The sequence below is a fragment of the Odocoileus virginianus genome, chromosome 24, assembly GCF_023699985.2.
Source record: "Odocoileus virginianus isolate 20LAN1187 ecotype Illinois chromosome 24, Ovbor_1.2, whole genome shotgun sequence".
Classification (NCBI taxonomy): domain Eukaryota; kingdom Metazoa; phylum Chordata; class Mammalia; order Artiodactyla; family Cervidae; genus Odocoileus; species Odocoileus virginianus.
In genome coordinates, this window is record NC_069697.1 from 33,060,493 (window position 1) to 33,074,348 (window position 13,856).

Genomic DNA, 13,856 nt, shown 5'->3' on the forward strand with positions numbered 1-13,856 from the left:
TTTGTACACATTTGTAATAGATACTTTCTAGTCTTTATCTGGGTTTCCTTGGTGGCTCAGACGGTAAAGAATCCGTTTGTAATGCAGGAGACCCAAGTTCAATCCCTGGTGCGGGAAGATCCCCTGGAGAAGGGAATGGCTACTCTCTCTAGTATTCTTGCCTGGAGAATTCCATGGACAGAGGAGCCTGGTGGGCTACAGTCTTTATCTGCATTTACACCAACTGGATTAACTATGAGTCATTTCTCTTTCACTACTTTTTCCCTTGATGTGTCACTTTTTTCTGTTTTTTTTTCACAAAGCTAATAATGGTTATGGTTTATTGGATATTGTGGACCATATGTAGTATAGGTCCTCCATTCTGCTCGCTTCCCCTGAAGACTATTGTTGTTCTAGCAGATTTCAAGTTACAACCAATAAACTTGCAGTTGAGAAGGCTGGACTTTATGTTAGTTAGATCTATTCCAGATGTGCCCTTAGTTCTAGGGTGAATCTCTTAATCTTGAGACTGTTTTATTCCTAAACATGAAAGTCTGAAATTTTTTATCAGTCCCTTCTAACTTGGTAGGACACAGATTTTAAGCACTACTACCCACAGGGAGCAGCATCTGAAATATCTGCTCAGAGCTTTCCAACTTCAAGCTGTGACTCTCTGATTGTCTTTTTAGAGTCTCCTCTGCAATTCAAAGACCAGCCACTGATTTGAGGGGAGTTTACATGCTGATTCATTCCCTCCTTTCTAAGATATTTCCTTCTGAATTTCCAGGCACCTTGGCAGCCCTAAATGTTGCCCTCCAACATCTAAAGCCTATCAGATTGTGGCTTTCTGCTTGAGTTGTAGTTATCCTAAGTTTCACAGACTAGACAGTGCCCTAAGGAAAAATGCCAGGTAGAAATGAATCTCACACAATACATTTTCCTCCTTTCAGAGATTGAAATTCCTCCAGTGTCTGCTTGCTTTTAGTCACTAATTCATTGGTTTAAATAATTTTTATATTTTGTCCAAACTTTATAGTTATCCATATGAGAGATAGTCTTGTGTAAGTAACTACGCCATTACTGAAATTGGAACCCCAGTGGAATATTTTATTACTCTTTCTTATATCAACTAGGTTTCCTGAATTGAGGAGCTATCAATGGCATGATCTGTAGCATTCATGTTCCTATAGCAGAACATACTGATAGGGAATAAGAAAAACACTACTCGAAGATTTGGGGAAATATATCTTCTCTTCCTAAAATCTACTTATACTCCAGAAATTTCCCTAACTCTCTCTGCTTAAAACCCATACAATCTGAGGAATTGACATTCTTGGGAACTGGTACACCTCTCCCTTCATTGGGTCAGTGAATTGGGAAAGATCACATGACCAGGTTATGGTCAGAAATCCTCAGCCTCTGAGCATAACAACAAAGCTTTAAAACACTGCTAGAGAGCTAAGAAATGGTTGTCTATCACACTGTTTTGCCATCAGAGTAAGAATTCTGCTTAATAACAATTTTAAAAGAAAGGGGATTAAGTTAAATTGATAATATTCTTCTTGGATATAGATTGTCTTTTCTCTTATTTGGTAAGCTTCAACAAAGGCTAAAGTATCAAAGTCCTTTCTTAAGTTTTATCTGAACCTTTTGGTTTTATCATATTAAGGTCTGATACATTTTCATTCAGGTAAAGTCAATTATCTGACGGAATATATCAAACAGAAGATGAGTTTTAGAGTCAGACTAGCCTGTATTTTAATCCCAGTTGTACCCTTATATTAGCTGTAAGATTTTGGACATGATATTTAAGCTTTCTGATCTTCAGTTTCTGAACCTAAAAATCATCACTATTAATAGTGATCCTACTGGGAATGCTCTGAGGTTGAAATTAGATAATGTACTTAAAGTGTCTGGTGAAGTTTCTGACAGAGTATGCACTCAAAAAGTAGAAGGATATTATCATCTTGTGATTGTGGTAACAATACTAACATTATCATTATTATTAGTGAGCCAGTGGAAGAAAGTAAGAGTGCAAAAATTCAAAAGAATAAGATACAATTTTTTTCTTTTCTGTAATGCATTATACTATTTTGGCTGTCATCGTTCCTTTGCTAAGTCGTGTCCAACTCTGCACCCTCATGGACTGTAGCCCACCAGGCTCCTCCATCCTCTAGTATCTCCCGGAGCTTGCTGATGCTATCTAACCATCTCTTCCTCTGCCACCACCTTCTCCTTTTGCCTTCAGTCTTTCCCAGCATCAGGTTCTTTTCCAATGAGTAGGCTCTTTGCATCAGGTGGCCAAAGTTTTACAGCTTCAGCATCATTCCTTCCAAAGAATATTGAAAGTTGATTTCCTTTAGGATTGACTGGTTTAATCTCCTTGCAATCCTGGGGACACTCAAGAACCTTCTCTAGCACCACAATTCAGAAGCATCAGCTCTTTGGTGTTCAGCCTTCTTCATACTATTTTTTATACTATTTTGGTACTTTGTTATAAAAACCAACTATGCTTATTTGGCTCTTCCCTGTTTTCCTCGCCTGATTGCTACAGTTTTCTTCACCAGCTTAGAATTCTTGCCAAGACAGAACCTTTTTAGGCTTCTTAACTAAACAGAACTCATTTCACTTTAAAGCCTTTACTCATTCTGTTCCCTGTGCTCTTGGCATAACTTTTTCACAGAACTATCTTGAGGTCTTGGTTTAAACATCACTTCTATATAGAATTCTACTCTGGCCACCTAATCTAAGTAGCCAGGCTTTTTACTAATCTCATAACATCACAGGGTTTTTGCCTGGAGAATCCCAGGGAAGGGGGAGCCTGGTGGGCTGCCGTCTATGGGGTCGCAGAGTCGGACACGACTGAAGCGACTTAGCAGCAGCAGCAGCCGTTTGTTTCTTTTCTAGCACTTTTTACAGTTTTTGATTGTACAGTTGATTGTTAATGGATAAAACTCTAGGCCCTGTCCTGTGAGCGTAGCAAGCACGTCTGCTCCATTCATCAGCATGGCTAGGGCTCAGGTTCCTCAGTGCTTATTTTGTGAATGGGCAAATACAAGAACAAATGTGATCTGAGAGAGTGCCGTGGAGTAAGTGAAGCTAGCCTAGGATTTACCACAAGTAACTGGCCATAGTTGGGTTTTAAGCCAGACATGAAAAGTGATTAGGACATTGAACTTTCAGGCGCATATAAATAGCAAATAAACCATTCAGTTATGTGTAACAATTAGTGAGTACTGACTAATGGCTTAAAAATTCATACTGTGCCTTTTTCCCCTGTCTTTTCTCTAGAATGGCCACATCTGTTGCTCAGTGGATCCACAGTGCCTTCAGGAACTGTGAAGTTAACTGTCTCACTGGAAATTTCTGTTTAAAGAATGTTCTTTCATTAAAAAGACCAAAAAAAAAAAAAAGGTAAAACTTAAAGTGGATGATTTGTGGGCAGCTAAGTGCAGCATTGTTATTAGCTGAGTGAACTTTCAATTATGAAATTCATGGAGCTTGAGAAAATCACAAAAGGAAAAGGCTTGGGGCAAAACTGGACGAGAATTCCACCTCAGCGGTGTCTGACGTCAAACATGTAGAAGAATGGGTGTGAAATACATACCATGACATCATGACCCCTGGACATAAAGCCTGAGCTTATGGGAGCTTTGGAAGCCTCTGGCTTCACTGGTGCAGAAAATACTCCTCTAGACCAGAATCTTCATGAATCAGTTCAGTTCTTCACTGCAGAAAATAAAATGTAAGGCGGTGAATGAGTTCTATTTTCAGAAGCAAAGCAAAGAAGCTGTAACATGTTATATGTACAATATACACTCTGAGAAGAAATCTGAAACATTATTGTCATGATAAAAATAATGCACAGGCATGGTTACTTACTATTTTCTAACAAGAGAACTCATCCCTATTTCCTTGTTTTACTGCACTTAATATTTGGTTGAATTTGTTCAGTATAAGCTCGTTCTTGTGTAAAATCAAATAAATATTTCTCTTACCTTATAACATGCCCCGGTGTTTGCTTAATGTGTTCCTTTCCCCCCACACATTCTTCCATATACAAATTGTTTTCTAGTTCTGCTGATGAAATACTCCCAACTCCCAAACTGAAAGGTGATTTTTGCTATATTACATGCCTAAATGGGGGGTGTGAAGGAGACCTTTGTTCTGCCTCTGTGGATTCGCTAGGTTGCCTTTTACCCTACCTCATATCCTGGGGACTGACTTATGTACATCATATTAATAGGTTCTCTTGTCCTCTGAATTCTGATTCAGTCTGACTAGTGGCGACCACCAGCAGGATTTCAGAAAGAGAAAGTTTGGCTCTTCAACCTGCTGGCTCCTCTCGGGTCAGGTCACTGCCAGATTAGCTGTGTCAGTGAAGGCGACGTCTCCTGACAGCTGGCCCTCCCTGTTCAGCTATTCTCTCCCAACTTCTGTTTGCTTCTTCTGGCTTTAGGGATGATAACAACTCTGGCTGCTTTGTCTTTGTGGATACCTGCTCAGTTTCTTGTTTTCCCTGTTTCCTTTCACCTCTTTAGAAATGGTCCCTTTGTTAAACTCTCTTTAATTAGCCAGCTTGAGCGTGCCATCTGTTTCCTGCCAGGACTCTGACTGATGTCCATAAGGAAAGGAGTATGTGAGGGTTGGGAATCTCGTCAAAAATTCGTCCTTCACAGTTTGATATAAAAATTTAAAGAATCCCAGTGTTAGGAGGGATTATGATATTACATGTTAAAATTTTTGATGCACCAGAATCTCAGGAGGAAAAAGTAAACTTACAGATGCTCAATAGTGATGGTAAATACAATATTGCCCTATTTGTATGTTTTGCACTAGGGTGAAAAAGAAATACAAATCTTATTAAATTTTAGTTGCATAGAGACTTCTTTAAAGGAAAAAGAGTGAAAGTGGACAAGATGTAACTCCCACCAGCTATGGAAAAGGTAAAGTGACATTTAACTGCCTTTCCCCCATTGCTATGAAAATTACCTCATAGGAGCCGAGCTAAAGGATAATTTGTAAATGTCTTAATACTTTGGCATATGTAGTATTTACTGAATGTGTCAATTCAAGTATCTCTCAGTATTCCCTGGACTTATAAATGTTTTTTTCTGCAGCCTGTTTATACTTGACTAAAAATTTCAGCAGAGCATAAAGTTTATTTTGAGCAGGTATTATTAACTGTGGAAACTAGCAATATAGTCTCCAAAAAGATATTAATTTGAAAGTTTTTCCACGTATTTTTTCCTTATATAGATTTGGGATTTCATATAAATTTCCATAAAAATATTTTTTATTGATACTTGCTTTTCTGAGAAAAGTATGAAATATGTGCATTTGCATGTGTGTGTACTTGTATCCACACTCACAGTTTACACCCATATACTTGGATATACTCATCATTTAGATGTTTTATGCCTTCTAGAAGAAGAAACAAGGTGGAATTGCACACTCCCCTCTGTCATAAGTGTAGGGCTCTGAGTGTATTGGTGGTTTTCAGAGCCTGATTTCTGTAGACTTCTGAAAGAAAGAGAACTCATAACATTGAGAAGAAAAGAGGGAGAAAATAAGATTATGTTCTTCCAAGGACTATTAAAGCAATAAATGTGTTCAGATTGAATTTTTTACTTCAAGGTTTATCCCATAAATAATAGATACTCAGGAGAATTGCTGTTTACCCAGGCGAGCAGTAATCAATTGCTTCTTAAGGGCTTTGTTCTTTGAGAAAGAGGTTGTTAAATGCCCTATTTCTTACTCTGGAGATAATTGGCAAAATGCCATGGTTGAATTATGCCAATGTTGTGGGGAAGTGAGAACTAAGAAGCATGAATTTAATTTGGGGGTACTTGGCTCTTTTAAGAGCAGCCTTTGGTGGAAAAAGTCTTTACTACATTTCCTTTATTTTCCCTTTTCTGAAAGAAAAAAAAACACAAGAATATTTGAATATGATTCTTTGGTAATTCATGAATGGTAATCCATGTCACTTGTCATCCTTTTTGAAAGACTACCATATTTCTATTTCCTTTGCCTTATATAGTGGGAAGGAGAATCACATATTTTTGTTCAATATGATCCAAACAGTATCATCTAACTCCTTTCATCTCCCAGTAACTTGGTTAAGACAAAGTTGAGACACCTTGTAATTGGCCTTAAAAAATGGATGGTATATCAAAGCTCTAAAACAGCAATCGATTCTCTGTATATTGGAATAGCAGAAGTTATTCAGTTGAACAAAACTGAGATTACATGTGTGGAATAAAAAATAAGCTTCAAGTCACTAAGGATTACCCCCAAAGCTCCATGTTTCTGACTAGTTGAGAATTCCTCTGGAGATCAACAGGTCCCATAGACACTTGCATGGTCCCAGTCCTGGTAACCTAGCACTGAGTATTGATAAGATCAACCTTTATTAGAGCAAGACTTTGTATTTTTCTTATTTCTCAAATGTAAAGTGTTAGTGGCACAGTAGTAGATTGATCTCAGAGAGATTCATGCTGAAAAGATCCCTGAAGGCAATAAGTGAATGCTGTGCTCTGTATACACTTCATTCACTGAACACTCCCGCTGGGTAGTCACTCTGTTGCCGTCAAGTTGTCTCATTGTGTTCTTACTGACCTTTCAATATTGATGGACTGTTTTCTGCCCTAGAATTCAATATCTTCAGTAAAGGAATTGTCACCTCTTTGCAGAATAATTGCCCTTACTTAACAGACATACAGGTAGAAAAACAGGAGAGCTTTGAGCTACAATGGTCTGGATCTGTGGTGAAATATATTGGCAAAGAATAGAACCACTGGAAGAGTTTGGAATAAGATAGTTTGAGTTTCAGTTTCCTATATATCTTGTATTTGCCAAGAGGCTGTGGCAACTCCTCCAAGCCTTTTATCTTTGTGCTGGGGTTAAATCATGGTTCAAAAGATTGTTTGCATGGCAGATTCTTAAGTCCTTCTTTATTTTGAATGACAAATGGCACAATATATTACTGTCACCCCAAAAATATTGCATTTAAGACATGCTCTCCTTTTATCTGCAGTGCTAGGTTTTTTAATAAAACACTCTGGACTCAGAGTGTGACTAGATGTAGAAATAGAAATGATAACAAGTTTATTTTTGACTAATTTTCTTTCTCTTTCACAAAAAACAGCTATAAATAGGGAAAGCAGAAAACCAGAAAACATAATTTCCTTCAAAATATATAAGGAATTCAGGAATAAGTTTATCAAAAGAAATTCCTGGTCTTGTGGAAAAATAAAAAACCACAGTGAACGAATCTTTGAAATCCTAGAATATACCTAGGCACTGCCTGAAGAGTTTGCGTAATGAACCAATTTCACTGCAACAATATAGATGCCACAATGTGTAGAGTGTGTACAGAGCGGAAGCATCTCCTTATTGCCCTCCTCATGGAATTCACATCCTTCTGGGGGGCAGAGAATTAAATAAGTGGATGCTATGCCAGGGGAAGATAGGTGCTATGAAGAATTAAGCTGAGTGGAGCAGTGATAGGACAGGCGATAGTTTAGGTGGGGTGGGGATGAAGTCTCCTCTAAGATAAAGTGACATCAGAGCAAACACTGGAATGAAGTGAGGCAGTGAGGCATCTGCACGTCGCAGGGGGAGGACAGGCCGAGGGAGTGTGTGAGCAGGTCTGAGATGGGCGCATCCTCATGCGCAGTGTGAGTGGAGTGAGCAAGCTGAGACTTAAAGACAGAGGATGTGGTCAGGGAAGCGGCTGGTGATCATCACATAGGTCTTCCTAGGCCATCGTTAGCGATTAGCATTTTTATTCTTTGTGATTTGGACGCTGTTAGAGAGTTTTGAGCATAGCTGTGACATAGTCTAATGACAATTAAAGAATTAACCTAAGCCATTTGTGGAGAATAAGATGAGGTAAGTGGACAGGGTGAGGGGGTGTGCTGAGCATGGGTGTAGGAGGTACATTTATGCCGCAGAATTTCCAACAAGATGATAATAATAGGCTAGGAAGGTAGCGTTGAGGGTGAGAAGGAAGAAACATTTATTAGAGATCTACTTAATTGAAAAAAATGGGTAGGAAGACTAAGTGTCAAAAAAGTGTCAATTCATTCTCCCCGGTAGTTCTAATAAGAAAAAAAAAATTCTAAACTATTATGGAAAAGCAAATGGCCAGGAATATTTTGAAGAATTATATCTAAGGGCAGAGAAGACCATATATCATTTATCTATATTTCATATATCATCTATCTTGGTATCCTACCATATATCAAGACTATAAAGCTATAGAAATTGAGTCATTGTTATGGGAATAAATGGAAGACAGGTCAATATATAACAGCACCAAGACTTCAGAAAGCATCTCATAGACAAATGGATGTTTCATATGTGACAGAGGTTATGCCGAAGAATTGAGCATGTGGAAATTGCCTATGGAAAAGCAAAAACATAAAATTATGGCCTTATTTCACATAAATCAACCCCACATAGATTAAGGACCTCAATATAAAAAGCAAAACAAATTTATGAAGAGATTTTAGGAGAATGCTTTTTGACCTTGGGATGGTTTAAAATAAACTCAAAAGGCATATATCATAAAATCATAGTTAAATTCTACTATATGAAGTAGATGAAAAGACAGACCATAGGCTGGGAAAGATATTGGCTTTATATATGATCACAAAGGACTGGTAACTGGAATGTATGTATTTAAAAACTCCTAAAAAGGAGAAAAGTACAAAATATCCAATACAAAAATGGGCAGAAGACATACATAGGTGTTTCACAACACAGGAAACCCTAAAATGGCTAATAGATGTTGTGAACATTTGTTTGGGCTCCCTGGTCTTCAGATGAGTTTATTTTAAAACCACAATGACAGAATATTTTTTAAAATCATCAAAATTAAAAAGAATAACACCAGCTGTTGGTGAGAATGTGAAACAACCTGAAGCCTTGCACACCAGTAGTATGTATTATACATTATGTATATCTCCACACCACTTTGGGGGCAGTTTTGTGATACCTAAAGTCAAGGGTGTGCACTTGTCATGACCCAGCATATACTCCTAAGTTCATGATCTAGAGCTGCACTGTCCTATACAGTAGACATTGGCCATTTTTGGCTATTAATTAAAATTAAATTAAAATTCAATTCCTCAGTAGCATGAGCAAATTTCAAGGACTCAATAGCCACTCTGAGACTAGTGGTTAGTGGCTACTTTATAGACAGCACAAAGATATTTCTATCATCATAAAAAGTTCTAATGGACAGCATTGTTCTATAGGAATTCTCAAAAAGTTTATAAGAAGACATGGAAAAAATATTTATAATAGCATATTTGCAAGAAAGCTCTAGAAATCACTCAAATGTCAATCAGTGAAATCAGTTGTAAATAAAATGTGATACGTTTATATTTTGGAATACTCTAGAGGATGAAAGTGAATAAGAACTACATTTAGAAACATAGATTAATCTCAGACACATGTTCAGAAAAAACAAGATGCAAATAAAACAAGAAAGCATAACAGTATTCACACAATAATTTTGAATGTGTAATGTATTATGTCTATGCAAATATAAATATTTTAAAATGCATGAAAATGACAAACATCAAATTAGGATAGTGGTTGTCTTTTAGAGGTTGAAGAGGGGTGTCAGGTACCCAGGGTGCACACCTGTGTTGGTAATGTCTGTTTATTGCTTTATTCCATAGATTTTCAATATTTCAGAATAGCACTATCTATTGCTGTGTGTGTGTTTAGTCACTCCGTCGTGTCTGACCCTTTGCGATCCATGGACGTTAGCCCCCCAGGCTCCTCTGTCCATGGAATTCTCCAGGCAAGAATACTGGAGTGAGTTGCCATTCCCAGGGGATCTTTCCAACCCAGGAATCGAACCTGGGTCTCCTGCATTGCAGGCAGATTCTCTACCATCTGAGCTACCAGGGAATCTCTTCAGGTAAATGAATTTATAAATTGATTAAATGTGTTTTTATTTATATATCTATACCCAAAACTAAGCCAGTTGGTTTTTCACATGTACATATGGAAGCCTCAAGATTTGTGGAAGCAAGGCTTTAAATGAATATACACGGTAACACCTACAAGGTCTCCATTATTAATTATGTATGTAAATAAATACAATATTATTCCTTTGTTTGGTTTAGTTGCTGAGTCATGTTCCACTCTTTTGCATCCTCATGGACTGTAGCCCACTAGGCTCCTCTGTGCATGGTGTTTCTCAGGCAAGAATACTGGAATGGGTTGCCATTTGCTCCTCCAGGGGATCTTTCCAACCCAGAGATAAAACCTGAATCTCTTTCATTGCAGGCAGATTCTTTCCCACTGAGCCTAAAGACAAATAATGAAAGAAAAAATAGTTACATGATCTTACCACCTTTGGTACTTCTTTTATTTTTCTTTGTTCTTTGTCAAATATTTGCATATTCAGTCATAGTATTTTTAATTACACTTCTTGCATAGCATTTTATTATAAGCAATTTATATTATTGTATGTTTACAGGATTTCAATGACTGTTAAATATTTCGTTTATTTATTAGAAAGATAGTTTTTTTCTTTGAACTTTTCCACTATTACAGATACTGCTACAATGCATATTGTAAAACTATGTTACTCTGTAGACTGCATTATCAACAATAGATTTAATGAAGCAAGTTATAAACTATTCTAAGGGCATGGTTTAGCTTTTTTTAAATGAGGTGCATTTGATGTACAACATTATATAAGTTTTAGGTGTACAACATAGTGATCCATAATTTTCAAAGATTTTGCTTCATTTATAGCAATTATAAAGTTGGCTATATTCCCTGTGTTGCACAATATATCATTATAGCTCATTTATTTTATACACAGTAGTTTACAACTCTTAATCCTCTATCCCTATCTTGGTTCAGTTTGATTTATTGTTTGTCCAAAGGCTGTGCCAAGGAAACAGTGCCACTGGTGTTATATGCCATTACTTTCAAAACAACTTACATGCCACCATTGAATGTTATATGCCACCATTGAATATTATCAGTTTAATTTTAGTCTTCTATTGTGGTTTTTTATAGGTGTAAAATGGGACATTGCTGCTTTAATTTTAATTTTTTTAATAAGTGAGGTTAAATTTATGCAGGCATTGTAATTTTCTACTTATGTCCTTTGTTCATATATCTCTGATGCTTTGATCAATGGATGGTGAAAGTGAAAGTGACTCAGTCGTGTCTGAGTCTGTACAGTCCATGGAATTCTCCAGGCCAGCATACTGCAGTGGGTAGCCTTTCCCGTCTCCAAGGGATCTTCCCAACTCGGGGATCCAACCTAGGTCTCTGGCATTGCCAGTGGATTCTTTACCAGCTGAGCCACCAGGAAACCCCCAGAATACTGGAATTGGTAGCCCATCCCTTCTCCAGAGGATCTTCTTGACCCAGGAATCAGACTGAAGTCTCCTGCACTTCAGGCAAATCCCTTAACAGCTGAGCTATCAGGGAAGCCCCAAGTCTAGTCAATTGGTGGGGGTGGTCGTATAATCACTAAGTCGTGTACAACTCCTTGCAACCCCGTGTAGGTTGCCATTTCCTCCTCCAGGGGGTCTTCCTGACCCAGGGATCAAACTCATGCCTCCTGTTTGGTAGGCAGATTCTTTGCCACCGAGCCACCTGGGAAGCCTGCTTTTATTATTTACACAGAAGATAAACTATGAAAAGATATCATGTGTAATTGTTGGAAACCATTGAACAAATTTATACCAATGTTTTTCTCAAAAAAGGAAAACATAAATGAGATGAAAAGACAACCCTCAGAAGGGGAGAAAATATCTGCAAACGAAGCAACTCAGGAAGGATTAATCTCCAAAATATACTAGCAGCTTATGCAGCTAGTATCAGTATCTTTTTATAGTTTACTTATTTTCATTTTTAGTATAAAGAATTTCAATATGTATCACTGATGGTTACTTTTATAATCTCTTATATTTCTTCAAAATTCATATTATTATATCTCCAAATAGCTCCCTATGCACATTCCATAAATGTAGAACTCTCCACCTCCAGAAACTATCCAAGAACTATTAAGTTTCAGCTTAATTTATGTCATGTTGGTCTCAATTCTACTCACTGGGCCATATTAACTCCTCTTTAAACAGTCTCCTTAAACCCTTTTCTTCCACTATTAAATCCCTCTAATTCCTTTAATCTGTCCTGAGGAAAAGAAATGTCAGTTGTTCTCATCTAGATGTCCTCCTTTGTTCATGTACCCGAGTACGTGTCATGCCCAGAACCAAACAACATATTCCAGGAGGAATCGCTCCAGCCAAAGACACACTTGGTTTTGGACCTGAGACTATAAATTAGGAATCTTTCACTGAACATCTCTATTCTACAGAGAAGAAAAAATTTTCTCTCCCAGCTCACCAACTGAACTCTTCTGATATATTTTAAATTCATAAAAAGTTATAATGTTAAAAATAGAACATTCATATTCAAATTATATTCTCCCATGTGTGTTTACAAAACTGTCTTTCTTACAGCATATTTTTCAATGTATAAAATCGCATTCTATTCGGTAGTATTTCACTATTCCATAAAGAATACAGTCACATGTATTTTCTACTTCAAATTGAATTTTTCTAGTAATTTGGGCTTTTCGTCTCTACTAAATACATTTCTCAGTACAGATCCTTGTGTGTCATTTTATCATCTCTCAAATATATTCCAAAGGAAGCTAACTTTGTCTGTTATGAATAAAACAGACTGATTTTATTTTAGTAATTTGAAATATTTTAACAACGAAGCAAAACCGATACAAACAGAATCTTAACACTTTGGTGTAATTCTCACTCTCATTGAGCAGGACACCAGTAAAACACTTCATTAGGTGACAACTAACAATAAACACAGAGTTTGAATTAACACATTTGGCTCATGTTTTTTGAATGTTAGTTTTCATTATTCTATATGTGTCATATGTCAATCTTTACAGAATTGTATCTGCCTTTATTTTCCTTCATGGAAAGCTGCTTATAGTTTGACTTTTATCAAAAGTGAACTGTTTTGCTTATCTGTTACTTTATGTTTTTTTAATTACTTTTATTAAAAGTTACTCTTCCTTCTATTACAGTTAATAACTACCACTTTGTCACTGTTCTGAGAGAAGACAGTGTTCTGTTTCACATCTTAAAGAATTTCTTTCTTTCTTCTTTTATTTTTTTATATTACAGTATGTTGTATTAGCTTCTGTTTGTACAGCAAAGTGAATCTGCTATATGTGTATATATATGCATATATATGTGTATATATATATCTCCCCTCCTTTTTAAGCCTCCCTCCCAACCTCACCTCCAGATCATCACAGAGCACCGAGTTGAGCGCCCTGCTCTGCACAGCAGCTTCTCACTAGCTGTCTATTTTACACATGGTGGCTCAGATGGCAAAGCATCTGTCTGCAGTGGGGAGACCCGGGTCTGATCCCTGGGTTGGGAAGATCCCCTGGAGAAGGAAATGGCAACCCACTCCAGGATTCTTGCCTGGAGAATCCCACGGATGGAAGAGCCTGGTAGGTCACAGTCCATGGGGTCTCAAAGAGTCGGACACGACTGAGCAGCTTCACTTTCACTTTTAGTGTACATGAGTCTGTGATAGTCTCTCCATTTGTCCCACCCTCTCCTTCCCCCGTATCCACAAGTCCACTCTCTGTGTCTGCATCTCTATTCTTGTCCTGAAAATAGTTCCTTGGTACCGTTTTGCTAGATTTCATATATATGCATTAATATATGGTATTTTATATCATTTTCCTCTTTCCAACTTCACTCTGTATGACAGACTTTAGGTTCATCTACATTACTACAAATGATCCAGTTCCATTCCTTTTTATGACTAAGCAATAGTCCATGTGTGTG

General features: G+C 37.3%; 1 protein-coding gene across 4 annotated transcripts in view; it reads left to right on the plus strand.

Annotated features, from left to right (window-relative positions):
* Nucleotides 1–3,392, plus strand: part of NELL2 (neural EGFL like 2) — a 433,912-nt gene extending 430,520 nt beyond the window's left edge. For all 4 annotated transcript variants that reach the window (XM_070454537.1, XM_070454534.1, XM_070454535.1 and 1 more), the window contains exon 21: nt 3,271–3,392. In XM_070454537.1, coding sequence (XP_070310638.1) covers nt 3,271–3,321 — 51 coding nt within the window. In that variant the 3' untranslated portion in view covers nt 3,322–3,392. The remainder of the gene's footprint in view (nt 1–3,270) is intronic.
* The last annotated feature ends 10,464 nt before the right edge of the window (nt 3,393–13,856 follow it).